General features: G+C 38.4%; 1 protein-coding gene and 1 long non-coding RNA gene across 2 annotated transcripts in view; both read left to right on the top strand.

Annotated features, from left to right (window-relative positions):
* Positions 1-4,552: 4,552 nt before the first annotated feature.
* Positions 4,553-16,009, top strand: LOC111826444. The gene is made up of 3 exons (XR_002829770.1): positions 4,553-4,651; positions 15,704-15,813; positions 15,977-16,009. It is a non-coding gene; the product is annotated as an uncharacterized LOC111826444 (long non-coding RNA).
* A 5-nt stretch (positions 16,010-16,014) lies between these two features.
* LOC102417647 (DExD/H-box helicase 60) overlaps positions 16,015-18,335 on the top strand; it is an 88,860-nt gene continuing 86,539 nt past the window's right edge. Inside the window, exons 1-3 of the mRNA XM_023755545.1 lie at positions 16,015-16,028; positions 16,636-16,825; positions 17,567-17,908. Of these exons, the coding sequence (XP_023611313.1) occupies positions 16,015-16,028; positions 16,636-16,825; positions 17,567-17,908 (546 nt within the window). The remainder of the gene's footprint in view (positions 16,029-16,635; positions 16,826-17,566; positions 17,909-18,335) is intronic.

Below are 18,335 nucleotides of genomic sequence, written 5' to 3'. Positions count from 1 at the left end.
TTTAAAAGAGAATTCTAGAAATAAACAATTCATGAATTTTTAATTGTTCACCTAAAAACGGTGATGAACTCTGAAGTCATCCTGCTCAGTCCTGGAGTCACCCCACCTTCTAGTTATTACAGAGTCTGCCTCCCACAGTTCCACCTTGTTCACTTGGCTCCTGAGGTAAAGCCTGTGTAGTCCTTCATGGTGTTTGGGCTCCTCCTGCTCTGGGCTGTGAGTTATGTGACTAATAAGTCACATCTGGCCAGCATCAGGTGTCACGTGTTTGGCCGTCTCCATAACTATAGAGCAGGAATCACTCCATCAGCACTGGGGTGTAAGGAGGCATATCAGATAGTTAGAGGGTTCTAAAAAGAGAAGAAATGCTAATAGGTAAAATAGAGGAAATGTCGAAGTGTCTTTTAACAGGGACTTGATGTGCTCAGTTTTTTATGCAAAAAGGTAACTCTGGCAGCAGAGTGGACAGTGGAATAGAGGGACAGACTGGAGTCAGGAAGGGAATACTCTGCTTCCGTAATCTAGATGGGAAATGGTGACACTTGCTCCAGCCTTTAAAAAATGGGAGAAGAGATTCTCGTTTCCATAAGTGTTAGGAATTCAAGTTCACTGGGATTTAAGGGAGATGAACAATGGTCCCCAGGTTTCTAATTTATCAGTTGTTATGTGATGGTGCCAGTAATGTGGATAGAGGAGGTAGGAAGAGAAATAGATTTAAAGAAGAAATCAAGGGAGAAGAGGCTGGTTGGGAAAGAGATTGGTTAAAAATATTTCAAATATTTCAGAGAGAGAAGTAAGTAAATCATAGGCCAAACAAGCATTGCTTGGCAATATCAGTCCCTGGATCATCATTGGTGATCTTTGATGGAACAGTTTCAGAGCAGATCTGGACTAAAGGGGTCTGAGGGTTTGAGTAGGGTGAAGAAGTGTAGACCATGGCCATAGACCACTAAAGGGTACTGTGTGAAAAAGAGAAGGGATGACACAGAGCAGGGAATTATACTTGTTAGTGGTTTCTTTGTTTTGTTTTTTTATTGATTAAGGTATTACATATGTGTCCTTATCTCCCTATTCCCCCCCTCCCCTCCACACACCCTCACTCATGCCCTCACCCCCCTAGTGTCTATGTCCATTGGTTATGCTTATATGCATGCATACAGGTCCTTTGGTTGACCTCTACCCCTTACCCCCTCCCTCCCCTACCTTCCTTCTGAGGTTTGAGCATCTGATCGATGCTTCTCTGCCTCTGGATCTGATTTTGTTCATCAGTTTATGTTGTTCATGATAATCCACAAATGAGTGCGATCATGTGATATTTATCTTTCTCTGATTGACCTATTTTAAAGTGGAAGTGACTTGAGTCTTTCAGTGGAATGAACAATACATTCTAATTGACAGGGTGAAGTTGAAGATACAACATACTGAAGAATACGGACTGAGATGCTTGAGGAGGAGCCAAATCCAGATTATAGGGTGTTAGTTATGTTGGGTGTGGGTGGCCCCTGGTGTATTCTTCCCAGACTCTGCGCAAGGATGTTGTATGGAGTTATCATAAAATTAAGAGAGAATTTAAAAAAGAGAACTTCTATTAGAAATAACTTGAGGCAAATATAAAGTTCTGTAGGGTTGTAATCATTATTGGAAAATATTCCAAAAGCTTGGAGGAAAATTTTTAAAAAAAGGCATGAGATGTATTTGTAAATAGTTTGAAGGACACAAACTGGTTCATTTCTCTGTGTTCAAAGGCAAAAAAAAAAAAAAAAAAGAAAGAAAGAAAGATAGAGGACAGTTTATAGGCTCAAGCAGTTGAACATGTTAATTAGGGAAAGGTTGAATTGTTGACTCATGGTTGTCATTCTGATAAGAAAAACATTCAGAAGTCCCAAGAGGCTGAAGTGCAGGAAGTAAAAGGGAGGAGTCTGAAAAGTAGAAATAGAGTTTGTGATGATAAAAATTTGGACAAACTCCAGGGTGTGTTCAGGGGGTAGTTTATTGAAATGGAAAAGAAAATCTAGACTAGACATTTTGTGTGTTGGTTAAATATATGGGGGTCAGAAATTGAAAAGACTGAGTCAATATTTATTGTTTTCACTTCTCATTAAAAATTGAAACCAGCATATAAGCGTTATGTACACTTAAAAATTAACATCTCAATAATTAACTGAAAAAGAAAGCTAAACAAAATTATTAGTCCTGTTTTTGTTGTTGTTCATCCTCACCCAATGATATTGTTTTCATTGATTTTTAGAGAGAGTGGGAGGAAGGGGCAGAGACAGAGAGAAACATCGATGTGAGAGAGACACATTGCTTGGTTGTGTTGCCTCCTGCAGGCACCCAGATTGGTTTGGGGATTGAGCCTGCAACTGAGGTACGTGAGCTTGACTGGAATCGAACCCTCAACTATTCAGTCAGTGGGCTGATGCTCTAATCTCTGAGCCAAATCAGCTAGGGCTATTTGTCCATTTGTGAAAGACTTTCAGTTATAGAATATGAAGCATTTGTCTGAGATCATGTAATAGAAAAGACCATAGATAGACCTTTGGGTTAGATCAGGTTTTGAATCTTGGCAGCGTTTATTAGTTATGTTATCCCTCTAAGCCTTCTTTGTCTCATCTATAAAAGGACAAAAATAAAAGCATACCCATCATGAAATTGCTACTTTTGTTATCTGCTGCTATCAGTTTGCTCTATTAATTCACAATAGTGTATTTGTTTCCCATTGCTGCACTTACAACAAACTCTAGCTTAAAACGACACAAACTTATTCTCTTACAATTCTGAAGGTCAGATGTCCAAAATCAGTCTCACTGGACTGAAGTCAAGGTGTCAACAGAGCTGGCTCCTTCTGGAGGCTCTACAAGAGAATCCGTTTCCTTGCCGCTTCCAGCTTCTAGAGACCCCCTGACTCCTTACATTGTGGCCCCTGCCTCCATCTTCAAAGCCATCGCATTCTGTTACTGACTCCTTCTGTCCTCACATTGCCTTCCCTGACCCTTTGCTCCCACCTCCCTCTTATAAGGACCCTTTGAGTCCACTTGGGCAACCCGTCCTAATCTCTTCATCTCAAATCCTGAATTTGGTTTATTCTGCAAAGTACCTTCTGCTGTGAAAGCTAACATGTTCACAGATTCCAGGAATTGAACACTGACTTCTTGGCTGGAGCGGATGAGAGGGCATTATTCAGCTTACCACAGGCAAGTGCGTTAGAGAAGTTCATGAGGGATGGATATGAATGTAGTGTAACTTTAGTCCTGCCCTGTGTCAAGTTCTAAGTTCCTTTCTTTTCTTTCTCAATGTCATCATTAACAAACAGCCCAAATTTGCAAATGGATAAATGAAAGCATGATAGATGTGAAAAATGGCCACCCTCTCCAACCCCACCTTTTTATTTTAACAACTTGACTCTCTGCCCTGGCCAGTGTTGTTCAGTGGTTAGAACATCAGCCACCTCCCGGAAGGGCTGTGGGTTCCATTCCCAGGCGAGGGGATGTACCTGAGTTGCAGGTTTGATCTCAGACTGGTTGGAGGTTCCAGTGAGTATGGGAGGCAACCAATCCATGTGTCTCACTCATCTCTCTCTCTCTCTCTCTCTCTCTCTCTCTCTCTCTCTCTCTCTCTCTCCCTTCCCCTTCCTCCCTCCCTCCCTTCCTCTCTCGCTCAAAATCAATGGGAAAAAATCCTCCAGTGAGGATTAACAACAACAAAACCAACAACAACCAAGCATCTTGGCTCACCAATTTAGAACCAGAAAGTATGCCATTCACTGCGCTCTCTCTTCTCTGTTTTCCCTGTGGAACAAGTGCCTCTACCTCTGCACTTACCATTTCTGCAGACAAAGCAGCTGTGGCTTCCCACTGTTGCTAAAATACTCAAAACTCACTGCTGTCCCCACATCCCACTTGCTGGAATTCTCATCTATTTGTACATTTACAGCATTCATGAAATTTAGGACACTAGAAAGAGAGGCTAGTGTTGAAACACAAATTGCAACCCTCAACAGGCAGACATTAAGTGAAAATTACATCAATTAAGACAGAAATAAAAGTTAAGCATGTTGCATTTTCAATTTATTTTTTAATGGTGTTTCTTGGCTCAGGAAAGTTCCCAATATAGTTCACACAGAACAGTAATCATGAGCTTCTCATAATAGATGCTTCATGTATGGTTATGCACTGTTTTTTTTTTTTTTTTTTTTTTTTTGATAAAGGTGGAGCAGCAAGACCCCACATCTGATGGTGGAGTTTCAGATTCCAATGTCTTATGTTTCATCGTTTTCAAATTCCACCTTTACTTGATTTTACCTTGCTTAAGATGTCCCAGCTTTGTCTGTCTCCTTTCCCTGTATTTATGTACAAATTCCGAAGAATGCATTTTGCCTCTGCTATCTTTCACACGGCTCAGATGGAAGGGAAAGACGCTAAAACCCACTCTCCCTAATCTCTCTCCCCATTCCCGATGCTGGGAAACGAAACTTAAATGCCTCTGAGGTGAGAAAGGAAAGCGAAACTTACTCCATAGTTGTTAAAGGAGTGGCCTAGGCGGCTCCACTCAGCTCAAAGCCCTGAGCCTCTTTGGTGCTCTGCCTACGGTCCCCTCTCTGTCACTCCCTTTCCGCGGGACTCGCCAACCAGCTGTTCTTTGGACGCAGCAGGTCCGGGTTTTCGAGTCGGGGTGAGGAATGGGAGGTACCGGAGGTGGGGTGGGGGCCACGTAGGGCTGGAGGTGGTGCGTGTTTCAAGGGGTGTCCCTGGGAAGGGACCTGGAGCAGAGATGTCCCGCGGGGGTCCTAGGTCTCCCATCAGAGGGAGAGGTGGTCTGGGAGCACCTCTCGGGCGCTCTCGCGCAGGGAGGTGTGGGTGCCTTTGGGCTCCCCAGGCGGCGGCAGACTGGCTTTGCTGGCTGGGGCTGCAAGGGTGGGAAGAGAAGCAGAGGAAAGGGTGATGGGCGCAGAGGTCTGAAGTCTGAAGGAGAGGGGAGAGTATCAGGCAATTAAGGGGTTCTCTTCTAAGAAACTGTGCTGGGATGGAGGCATTGAGGACACCATGTGATGTCACATCTTAGCACAGCCCAAAACAAAAAACAAAACCCTAGACGTTGACAGCAGCTAGCAGCCTCGTCCTCTGTGCAGAATCTCAGGCAGGCCCAACTCCAAACTTGCAGAATTAGAATCTACATTCTAATAAAATCTCCCGGGTGACTCCTATGCACCCTTAGATTTCAGTGGCTTAACGTAATAACAGTTTATTTCTTATATAAAAGTTAAAAGGATGTATTCATGGTCAAGGGGCATGTATTAGTTTTCTATTGCTGCATTACAAATGATCACAAATTTAGTGGTTTAAGTCAATAGAAATTTATTATGGACTGGGGTAACTGAGTCTATATATATATATATATATGTGTATATATATATATATATATATATATATATATATATATATATATATATATATATATAAATAAAATTTCAGAGAGGAAGGGAGAGGGAGGGATAGAAACATCAATGATGAGAGAGAATCATTGATGGGCTGCCTCCTGCACACCCCACACTGGGGATTGAGCATGGGCCCTAACCAGGAATCGAATGGTGACTTCCTGGTTCATAGGCCAATGCTCAACCACTGAGCCACATAGGCTGGGCTTAACTGACTCTTTTACCCAGCATCTCACCAGGTTGAAATGGAGGTGTCTTCTGGGGCTGTCATCTCATCAAGGCTCTGGGTGCTCATTCAGGTCGTTGGAAGAATCCAAGTCCTTACAGCTGTGGGATTGGGGTTCCCTGTTTTCTTGAAGGCTGTTGGCTGGGGATTAGATTCCACCCTGAGGTCCTAGCCATATGGCCCTCTCACAACAGGGTGGTTTATCTCTTCCAAGCCAGCAGGAGAATCTCTCCCGTCTGCTCTGATAAGAGTCTTACATAATGTAAACTAATCATGGGAGAGGGTAGCCCATTAAATTCACGGGTCCTGCCCACACTCAGGAGAGGATACTATATGGGCATGTAGACCAGGGTAGCCGGAGTCATGGAGCCCATCTTAAAACTTGGCCCATTGCTGGTCAGCTCTTCTTCAGACAGTGTTTCAAGAACTTGACCCCTTCCATCGGATGGCTCCACCATTTCCCACGCCTTCTTGTCCAGATTGGGCCATCTCCCCCACCCCCAATATATATGCACAATTTCACTCTCTTTTTTCCCTCTTGCCTTCTCTCTTTTTAAGATTCTTCAAATCAGAATTCAGATAAGGTGCTGACACTGCTGTCATTGGATAAGTCTCTAAGTTTGTTATAATCTCTTTCATCCGCTTGTAATTTATTTGTTAATAAGTGGGTTCCTCCCTCACCCAGTCTTATAGAGAGTCTTCTAGATATCATTTAACATGCTCTGTCTTCTAAATGTTTTGTGGTTGCTACTAGAGCTTTGGTCAAATTCAGGTTTGTTTATGTATGTATGTATTTTCTAGAGTATTCAATAATGGCGCAGTTGTCCTATATGGAAGCAGATATTTGCCTCTATATTTTTCTGCTATCACCTGAAAATACTAAGATCTATTAATTCATTATGAGTTGTAAAATTATGATATTCCATCATTCCATCTCTGTATTTTCTGGGTTACCTCCAGCTACTGAAAATGAAACTTCCTACATATATTAGTTGGTAACCCAATGGTGTGATACTTATAGGAAAGGCAGGTTAGCTTCTTGATATCAGAAATCCTTATTTTTTGATATATTAACTTTAGATGTTATTTACAGATATTTTGCAATAAAAATGAGGAATTTAGTATATATTCTTCTTTTTCTACTATTCATCCCTTTCCTAACTTCTTGTGATTTGTTTCTATGTTGAATCAAATATGGAAAACCAGTAAATAGTAGTTACAGAATTATGATTATGTACACATTAATCATTGTAGAAAGAGTCTACAAATATAGTAGACTGGGAGATATAGTACTAGATCATTAAGACAACCATTTAAAATAGATATTGTTAACCTAAAGATATTGTTCCAAAGTGCGAGGAAATAAGCATTTATTTGAGATCAATAAGAAGAGCTATTTGGGAAGAATTCATATAGGCAGAACCCAAATTATGTTCTGATTAGGAAACAAAGGCAAAGATATTTATGAGAAAGGAAAGAGGAATAATTACATCAATAGAAGAGTGGCATTTCTATTGGTGCAGATGACATAACATAGTGGCTCTAATTCCAAACAGTCTTTAAAAATTTTAGTGTGGTAGTCATAATATCTGCTTTCTTGTTATCTTTGCAAAAAGTTCTTTGGGATGCAGTGTTGCTTTAGGCCCAGTCTAAAGCTTTTTTTTGCCCTGTTTTAACATTCCAACTGTTTGAGGTATAAGATGTGCAAAGCAGTTCTTCTGGCATGGCAGCTCCAGCTCCATTTATTATTCTTTTACATTCGCCACTCCCCCTTTGATTAAGATATTTCCTTCAAAGTATCACTGATCCATCAGAAAATAGCATTGATCAGTTATTTAAAGCGTCATTGGTTCTTTGTTGTCAGGTGGCTCATTTTGAGTATGTCCTGTCATTGTTGGTTCCTCATCACCAGGAAGGCTCATTCCTGGTATGGCAGGTCCCATGTAGCAGAGAAGTGGTTTTCTTTTTCTTTGGAACCTTAGGTCACATTTGAGCAATAAGAGCACCAGAAAAAAGGAAAGGCTTTTCCATCATTTTTCTTTAAGGGCAAACATTTTCTGTAGTTCCTTGAAGTTTCTCATCTGAAGTCTCATAGGACTGAGTAGTCATTTCAAAACACTAAGCAACCCTTATCTGAGTGTGCCTATACCATCAAACTATGCAAACAAAGTTTTATAACAGCAAACATTTCTATAATTCCTGGTCAAGGGCACGTACCTGGGTTGTGGGGTCACTCCCCACAACTGGTTGGGGCGTGTTCAGAAGGCAACCAGTCAATGTATCTCACTCACATTGATGTTTCTCTCTCTTTCTCTCTCCTCCCCTCCCTTCCTTCCATTCTCTCTGAAAAGCAATGGAAAAAATATCCTCAGGTGAAGATTAACAACAACAGCAAAAAGATGATGTCCAATGTTGAGTTACTTTCCCAGTCAAAAATTAAAGGGAAAAAAAGAAAACAATAATTCTTCAAGTGTGGGCTTGCCCTCATATTATTTATCAGATATGAAGGAGTTAAAGTAAGGAAATAAGGGAAATATGAAGATATAAATGATACAGGTCTAGTCTGGAATCTTAAGTTAGTTGTTCACAACAGCTGTCATCTGCTTCATTTCCAAGTAATTTTAAAATTTCAAATCCTATATTGGTTGAGCCCTCAAATTAGGTATAAGCAATTTCTTTAAATTGGGAAACATGCCCTAGCTGGTTTTGCTCAGTGGATAGAGTCTCGGCCTGAGGACTTAAGGGTCCCAGGTTCTATTCTGATCAAGGGCATGTACCTGGGTTGCAGGCTCAATCTCCAGCCCCGGTCCTGGTGTGCAGACGGCAACCAATTGATGTGTCTCTCTCACATCAATGTTTCTCTCTCACTCTGTGTCTCTCTCCCTCCCTTCCACTCTCTCTAAAAATTAATGAAAAAATATCCTCAGGTCAGGATTTAAAAAATAATAATAAATTGGGAAACATGAATCCAAGAGTCAACATCTCTAAATTTGTGCACACATTAAGATTACCTGAAATTTGAGAGGGATCAGGTGGGAAGGAAAATATATTTTTTAAATAAATGTTTTTATTCTATTTACAAATGTCTAATTTATCAAATTGCTGTAGGTCAGAGGTATCTTAGAATAGATAAGACAAAGATAAAAAACAATGATATTGCATATAAAATAATAAAATTATTATAATTCTTATCAGTTCATTTAGTCCCATTTATTAATTCTTATTGATCTTTATCTTTTTGTTAGCAGTTTTATGCATCCAGTTTTTCCTTAGAGTTGTGTAAATTTTATCTATTTCAGTGCTAATGTTTTTAAAGTTATTAGAAACCTGCATTTTATAGTTTGTCAAGGTTTTTCTTTTTTTAATGAATCTTTGAAGATGAGACACATTTGGAGGGATACTTTTCCCTCCAGAGTATCAGAATAAAATAGTAATTTTCTATAAATGATAAAAGACTAAAACATGGCTACAATTAAAAATCTGGTGAGAGTTCATATTCATACATATATAAATGATACAATTGACTTAGTTATCCATTCAAAACTTAGTTTAACCATATATTAATTATTTGTTTAAGTTCCTGTCTCCATGAACCTCCTACAACTTCCATCAACCTTCTGGAACATACATAATACCTTTCACTTTTTGACCTATCATTACCTTTCACTTTTTGACCTATCATTTTTGACCTATCATTTTTTTTCTTATTTTGCAACAAACAAAATTACTTCCCTTTTTCTTTCTTCACACACACAACCCCAACAAAAACCAACAGACAAAAAAATCCCCAAATAGCTAAAATAACCCCTCAAATATCTTTATAACTTCCTTATCTCAAAAGATCATTTTTTTCTCTCAACAAAAGAGAATCTTCATGCTTCCTATTTTCTTCTATTAAAATCATACATCTTACATTTTATATACAGTCACTTCATTTTATCATTATTGTTTTTAGTAGGTTTGTAAAAACATAGCTCTTTTACAAACCAGTTTTGGTAAGGGAAGTTATGTAGCAGTTTGTTTGGGGTTTTTTTCCCTTCTGTCTCTGTGAGCAATGATTTGCTCAGTTCCTTGGTGTTTACATTTCAAAGGCATGATAAAATTTATAACATCCAGAGACAGAAATACTCTAAGTTAATTGGCATTAGTTACTTGACTATGCTTCCTGTGTGTTTAACATACCAAATAAACCTAATTAGCTTATTTCTCCCTTTTTATGAGGAGAGATAAATTTTCTTTAAAATGTTTCAGGAGCCTCTGGAACATCCCAAAGTCATTATTTAGAACATTTGATCTTGGGAAGTTGTCAAAAACATCAAAAGTTTTAAAACATTTGGTCAAATAAAATCACATGTCATTGTGGAACAACACATAATGAAATAATACTTAATTATTCATTATTCAAAGTGACAATAAAACATTTCAAAGACAAATACAGAAGGTTGCATAGTTGTGATCAAAATTTAGCTCTTTTAATATTAAGAATACTTGGTTTAGTTAAACAATAAAAGACCTGATTATAAAAAATATAGAACATTATTTATATAAAACATAAAATCTTTGTTTTCTTTATAATCTTTTTAAAGAACATATCCATAGTACAAGAATGTTTTTTTTGTGTGTGTGGGTGGTGTGTTTAGCAGAGAAATAAAGTTTTAGCTTAACATAAACACACCATTGTTATTAAAAAGCCTAATTTTCAAAAATAACCCTTATTAAAGGAAATTCAATTTTAGCCAGCTTAATTTTGAGGAAAATTTTTGAAATAACTAGGACAGTTTCTATTTCTTATTTATATAAGAGCTTAAGTTATTTAAGCCTATTAAGTAGAGCTCTTTATAAACCTACTAGAGGCCCGGTGCACGAAATTCATGATGGAGGGGGGTTCCTCAGCCCGGCCTGCACCCTCTCCAATCTGGGACCCCTCAGGGGATATCCGACTACCGGTTTAGGCCCAATTCCTGTGGTTTAGGCCCACAGGGATCGGGCCTAAACTGGCAGTCAAACATCCCTCTCACAATCTGAGACGACTAGATCCTAACCACTCACCTGCCTGCCTGCCTGATTGCCCCTAACCCCTCTGCCTGCCAGCCTGATCACCCCTACCTTGCCCCCCTGCCGGCCTGATCTCATCCCTAACTGCTTTCCCCTGCCGGCCTGATTGCCCCTAACTGCCTCTGCCTGCCTAAGCCCCTAACTGCCCTCCCCTGATGGCCTAATCCCGACCCCAACTGCCCTCCCCTGCTGGCCTGATCACCCCTAACTGCCTCTGCCTCAGCCCCCACCACCGTGGCTTTGTCCAGAAGGAAGTCGGACGTCGGGAAGATGGCCAGTCAACCTGGTCTAATTAGCATATTACCCTTTTATTAGTATAGATAGATTATCTAGGATAGGATTGCTTAAATGGGGGGAAGCCTTTTTCAGCAGGAGGAGATGCTCTTGGCAAACAAAAATACATAACCCTATATCTGGACTGATAGCCAGCCATATGCACTACACTGCCAAACCGGTCATTAAAAAATGGAATCACTTTCTTACACCTTACACCAAACAGCTGTTGCCCTTAAAACCCCTTCTCAGCCCTCACCTTAGGTTCTGCCTTCACAGTTCACCCATAGTAGGTTCCAATTGGTCGGTTTCTATGCCAATCAGCATCAAAAGCTCTGCCTTCTAGGCAGCCACTGGCTCCTTGCAATTCACCCAGATTTGGTTCTGATTGGTTGGTTTCTATGCCAGTTAGCATCTCCGGGGCTATCTCCGGGGCTATCTCTGGGCCTGATCATATAGGTGGGGCTGATCAGCAGCCATCCCAGGCTGCTGGTGAGTGGGCTGAACTGCTGACCTCTGGGAGAGAGAGAGAGGCTTGACTGCTGGCGAGGCCTGGAGAGAGAAGCAGGGTCTGATCATCCTGCGTCTCTCTCCAGGCCTAGCCAGCAGCCACTGCCACTGCTGATCGGCCCCACCTCTCTCTCCAAGAGGTCAGCAGTTCAGCCCGCTCGCTCGGTCAAGCCTTCGGTCGTTTTGTTTGTTATGACCCTGGCTCTTTATATATATAGGTTTATTCATTCTCTGGAAGTAAACAACATATATATATATAGACAGACAACTAGAGCCCTGGTAGTTTTAATTAAGCACTTTTTAGCCATGAGACAAATAAAATAAGGCAAAATCCATTAACTTACTATAGTTGTAACAAGTTAAATATATTCATTCAGGTGGCAAGATTTGCTTTCGTCCTTGAGAAACATTTTTTTAAGGAGACTGAGGGGAAGGCTTTCCAGACACTTGTGCTTCTTTCCCTTTGGTTCATTTAGTCTTGGGCAGTGGTGGCCTGTGTTTACATTTCTGGTTAATATCAGAAAGACCTTGAAAACTACTAAGGCTTAAAACATTTTACTTGACTTCTAAGCTTGCCAAATTTCTGATCATAGAGTTAATAAATTCTTTGAAATATCTTGTCAGGTTTCAGGTAGGACAAATAATAAGAAAAGCATCTGTTCAATGACCAAAGTTTATTTTAGGATTCTCTTAGATTATTTTGTCTTTTAGAAACTTCTGATTAGTAACCAAAGAATATATTCCATGGTGTTGGAGAGATTTGAATTTCTCTCCTTATTAAATCTTTTATTTTCTTTCTAATGACAAACAACATAACGGACATAGACAAGAGAAGGCAACAAAAGAGTGCAATTAATGAGTACTCATGGGACACTCACGCCCTTCCCCCCTCGAGGCACTTCTTACAAATAGGAGCCATGAAAAGTTTCTCCCTAGGGGAAAAAAAAAATTATTTTCCTGCCGGCTCGTGTGGCTAAGTGGTTGAGCATTGACCTGTGAACCAGGAGGTCATGGTTAGATTCTGTGGTCAGGGCACATGCCCTGGTTGTTGGCTTCATCCCCAATGTGGGAAGTGCAGAAGACAGCCAATCAATGAATCCCTCTCATCATTGATGTTTCTTTCTCTTTCTCCCTCTCCCTTCCTCTCTGAAATAAACATATATTTTTAAAAAAATTATGAGAGAGAATCATTGATTGGCTGCCTCATGCATACCCCACACTGGGTATCGAGCCTGCAACCCTGGCATGTGCCCTGACCATGGAATTGAACGGTGACCTCCTGATTCATAGGTCGATGCTCAACCACAGAGCCATGCCAGATGAGCATAATTCTAATTTTTTAATGCATATTCATTCAGAGGTTATTATGGAGGTAGCTGGCTTTATTTTTCTTATCATGCCACTTCCTTAAATAAAAGTGAGCTGGGCATATTGTAAATTCTATGTAAATGTTAAGGCAGGTATAAATTTGGGGTAAAATTTAATAGAGGAAGTTTTCTGTAGGATATGGGAGAAGAGAGTAGGCAGGAGGCCTTAATTGTTAAATTAAGGAGAGTTTTATTCTGCCATTATGGCCATTGTTGAAAAGTTGTACAGTGTCCAACAGGCACACACATTTCATTAGTAATTGTTATTTAATTGTAAAAAACTATTATTTCTCTCAATTTATGTGTATTATCTATTTTCAGAGGAGGTTGTTAGGACCTACTAATTGGTTTGGAGCTAACTACTTAATAAATGAACTATTAGATATTTATTTTGTCCTAGGAGTACCATAAAAAATTCCTGAGACATTAAGGACACTGAACATCTGGGACTTATTTCATCTTGTAGGATCTGACGCTATCTTTTCTGAAGTTTCCCTTTTGTAAGATATTTGGGGTTAAGTTTCTCTTGTCTACTTGGTTCTCACTGACTTTTCTTTTCCGTTTGAGCACATATCACTTGCAGAACTGAAGAAAGACAGTGTGGCAAATGTGCAGTCAGTGAGGTTGAGGATTGCATGAACTGTATGGCAGAGAGTTTTGGGGAAATGCCTAAACTTCTTCCTTGGGCAGAAGATCTTATCATCTGGTCCATACCTGATTTTCATCTACAATCAGGTTACCCTGTGTTATGCCATGTAGAATGACTTGTGGAAACTCAAACTTGTCATGTTTCACATCTCTGTACATTAAACCAGTGCTGCTGTGCTACATGGAATGTGATCTTCTATATCTCTTACCTTCTCCAACATGCTAAAATTTTTCATCATCTTTTCAATGTGTGCTTGAAACCTCAGAACACAGAACCCTGATCACTCTAGTTGATTAAAGAACTCCTTTTCAGTTCTCTAATGGCTTCTTAGGCCATTTCTGCTTGACCACACATTACATTATACTGTTTGATTTAATTCTCTTTAAACCCTTACCAGATGGTAACGTAAGGGGGAGCCGATTTTTTGCATTGAGTTGACAGAGTAATTCGAGTTAATGAGCTCGGTCTCGGAACGAATTAAACTCGTAAGTCAAGGCCCCACTATACATTATACTGTTTGATTTAATTCTCTTTAAACCCTTACCAGATGGTAACATAAGGGGACCATATTTTATGCATATTTTGATATATTGCAGCAAGTACAATGCTTGGTGATGAGTAGATGCTCTAGATGTCTTTGAAAAAAGATGGAATAACTGGATGAGTGAGAAAACATGCTTCTGCCCCTGTCCTGTTGTCTCCTAAATATTCCAGCCCATAGTAATTTCTTCTTTCTTCAAATGTACTCATTTTTACAGCCATACTCATTTTTACAGCCACATGCTTCACTGCATTATTATTTTAATATTTAATATTAATGTGTATCTCACCATTATATATTCCTTAATGTCATATAATACCTATCTATCTATCTATCTATCTATCTATCTATCTACCTACCTACTTACCTACCTACCTACCTACCTATCATCTGTCATCGGAGTTTCACAGCCCTAACACACTATATGCATATTTGAGAAATGTCTCAATATTTGTTTACTGTGACAAAATGCTCAAGTGCATTTTCTTCTGCCATTGTTGTAGTGTTTTTCTTAGTTACCTTTGCAGATGTTTCTCCTCTCTCAACATTTATTAAATATTAGTGGTCTGCAAAACTGGATTTTCAGTCATTTTCTTTTCGTGAATGATGCTGTATCTTTATGTTCAACACTGACTTTACTTATCGTAGTACTCAAATTATTCACATACTCAGGTCTAGCCCAGACCTTGTATTTGAGTTCTTGTACTGTATATTTTCTTACATGACATTTCTGTGGTAAGGCTCAAAAGCAAGTCAAACTCTCATTGACCACAAATGATATTTCCCTGAAATGTGACCTATTTCCAGGGTTTATTGCCTACGGAATGGCCTACTTATTCATCCTGTTGCATTAGGTAGAATCCTAGGGAGTTATTCTTGCCAACGTTCACTATCCCCTCTTCTCTGTTCATACCTGATTCCTTATCAGATCTTGTCAAACTCACCTGCTAAATATTTACTATCAGTATGTGCTTCAAACAACCACCAAGCTCTATTAGATCAAACTACTGTCATGATTTTTCTAACAATGGTTTTCTCTCTACTGACTGGATCTTTGCTTTCATCCTGTCTAGTCTCTATACTGTAGCCAGTGTAATCTTTCAATAGGCAAAACCAGTTATAATACTATCTGCTTAAAATCTATCAGTGCATTTTAGGATCAGAAACATGCCCTCAAAGGCTTTGAGTGTCCTTATATTTCTATAGTCCTCCCTAGCACTGCTTGCTCTTCCCTCACTTTCTCCACTCCATTCTGGCTGGCTCCTTTTCAGTATCTAGTTCCATCCACACTTTTTCATGCCACAGGGCTTTTGCACATGGTATTCAGGTATTCTCTTTGCCTGGAATGCTACAGTCCTTGCATCTTTTTTGATCCCTCAGAAGTCAGACTAAGCATTACTTCTTTGGGGTAGCTTCCTCCAACCTCTTTGATTTTGTCACATTTTTAATTTTCCACTCTTTATATGATTCTCTGATTAATATTTGTCTTTCCTGAGAGATTTTAAGCTTCATGAGAACTGACAGCATGTTGACTTTGGTCCGTTCTTGTATTTCCAGTGTCCTATGTTTTGTTTAGCACACAGTAGTCATTCAATACTATTTGTTAATGGAGTAAATATATTTCTAACTTTTCTTCTCTTTCTTGTAGGTCTGCCATTTTCATTAATAACTGCCACTTAGAGGTACCCGAGTAAAGAATTTTTGCTATATTTAATATTTTCCAGTTCAAGTTGGAGGCGCAGGTAGCAGCAAGGATGGGTAATTTTCAATTTAAAATATTCATAATTTCTGAAATAATTTCTGAAATAATTTCTAAAACTGTATGTTGTACAGTTTTATTAGATTTTAAAAGTTTTATTTCTCTTTTCTTTGGAAAAAAAGACTGACTGAAAATAACCCATTTTCTTTTTCTTTATTTTAGGTTTAGAAAAATATAGGATGTTTTTAGAGGAAAGTGAAATGCCAAAAGCTGAGTGAGTAATATTGTGGTAATAAAAGAGATATAAAATTCTATGTCCTATTTCTATATATCTATTTGACCTTAAAGTGATCTCTATTTATCTCTCATCATCTATCTTAGTATATATTACAGTGCATTAAATATGTATATAGTTGTATATATGATTATTTAACACAACTTTTAGAGCTGGTTGATGGTGAATGGGAACATTTTTTTCTTGCATTCATTGTCTACAACTGTCAATGAACCCATTGTTTTATAAAGGAATGAAATTGATTAAACAGGAAGAAAATATGATACAGGTCCATATTCAAAACATGGGTGTTAAATTCCCGAGTCCAATCCAGATTTTGCCATATGGCTTTAGATAATCTTCCCTATCATTTTGTGCCTAAGTTCCCTTCTCTATAGAATGGACTGATCCTGCCTTCTTTTTATGAAAGATAGTCATGTATATGGGTATATTTGAAATGTTTTAGCATTGAGACTGACATGAATGGTTACTCAGTAAATTCAGCTATTGATGATAGTGATAATGAGCTAATAACAGGCTGCTGCCTTTTTATTTTGGACTTTATTTAATTTATATCTAACTTTTGTTTTAACTCTTTTTATTTTAGCTATTCCAGTATATTCAACGATTTTGTTGAATCTGAATTTTTTCTCATTGATGGAGATTCATTGCTTGTCATGTTCATATGTGAGGAATCATTAAAGCAGGGGCAGGAGCTCCATTTCTTCTATTTGGTTGAACGCTACCTTGTGGATATTATTAGTAAAGGAGGACAGTTTGCCATAGTTTTCTTCAAGGTACCATGTGACAGTTGAATCCTTTTCTATGATTTGAGAACTAAATTAAAACTAAAATTTCTATTATAAAAGTATTTTCTTATTACAAATTGAAATGTATCTATAAATATTTAGAAAAGCTAAAAGGAAGAACAGAAAACAACTACCCATAATCACAGTATTCAGAAGTTACAAAAAATTGTTTATTATTCACAATAATGGAACTTTGTTGTAAGAACATGCAGGATCATGAAAGAGGATGAGAAAGGTCCTAAACAGTGGTCTAATAATGGATCTCTGGATTCTAGACTTCTAACTTCTGTCTTCAAAACTCAGTAGTCAATGTATTTGATCCCAAAAGAATGTCAAAACTCACTAACACTGCTTTTTTTATTATTTGCTCTATAGTACCTACCTCCAAGGGAATATATTTGGTCTGCTCTTTTATAATGAATACAATTAATCGTAAAATTTTAACAATTCAAATGCAGATATGTATAACCACTACCACCCCTTCCTCATCCTATCCCTGAAGGAGTTTGGTGTATGTCTGTTCAATATCATTTTGCAGTCCACACTATTGTTAGATTTTTTTTTAATATTGATGACTGCTTGATGGCAGTCAAGGTTTAAAGGTCTCTTAAACAGAGCAGAAGTGTGTTGGAACCTATTCCTTTAATAACTTTAGTGATATGTGTTAACTAAACTGGTAAACTACTAAATGATAATTTCAAAATAATGTACTTTACCCCTCCCACACAGGATGCTGAGTATGCATATTTCAACTTCCCTGAACTTCTTTCTTTGAGAACTGCTTTAATTCTTCATCTTCAGCATAATAACACCATTGATGTTCGAACACAATTTTCTGGATGCTTATCACAAGAATGGAAAAATTTTTTGGAAGAGAGTTACCCATATTTCCTGATAGTTGCAGATGAAGGCTTGAACGATCTACAAACACATCTTTTCAACTTTTTAATCATTCAGTCTTGGTCAATGAAGGTCAATGCTGTGCTTTCCTCAGGACAAGCATCTGACGTTCTTCGACTTTATGCGTACTTTATGCTAAGCAGGCACAGACAACAAACGTTTTTCAAGCAGGTAATTTATATCAAAATTTCTTCTATAATTTTAAATAATTTTCTAAATTATTTGACTCAGTTCTATTTTTACCTCTTCTATGGAAATTATCATAGATTTAACAGAGAGGTATTGAGCATTAATAATAATAATGATGATGAAAGTACAGTCATTTATTGAGCATTTCCTGTCATAACAATAGTGCTTGGTTCATCCCATGAGTCATTTTATTTAACCCTCACAACAACCCTGCAAGGTAGGTGTTAGTATCATCTATTTTGCAGATAAGGAAGTAGATACCTGAATAAGCAATCTGCTCATCATCAATACCAAATTAATAACGGAGTATGGATTTGAAAAGAGGCAGTCTGACTCCAGCCTTTATTTGTTTAATTACTGTGTGGTATGAAGGTCAGAAATGCATTAAACAGGAGGTAAAATATATGCC

This window comes from Myotis lucifugus, unplaced genomic scaffold, assembly GCF_000147115.1.
Source record: "Myotis lucifugus unplaced genomic scaffold, Myoluc2.0 scaffold_1, whole genome shotgun sequence".
Lineage (NCBI taxonomy): Eukaryota > Metazoa > Chordata > Mammalia > Chiroptera > Vespertilionidae > Myotis > Myotis lucifugus.
The sequence above is the reverse complement of the archived record's forward strand: the minus strand, read 5'-3'. Positions and strand labels throughout refer to the sequence as shown.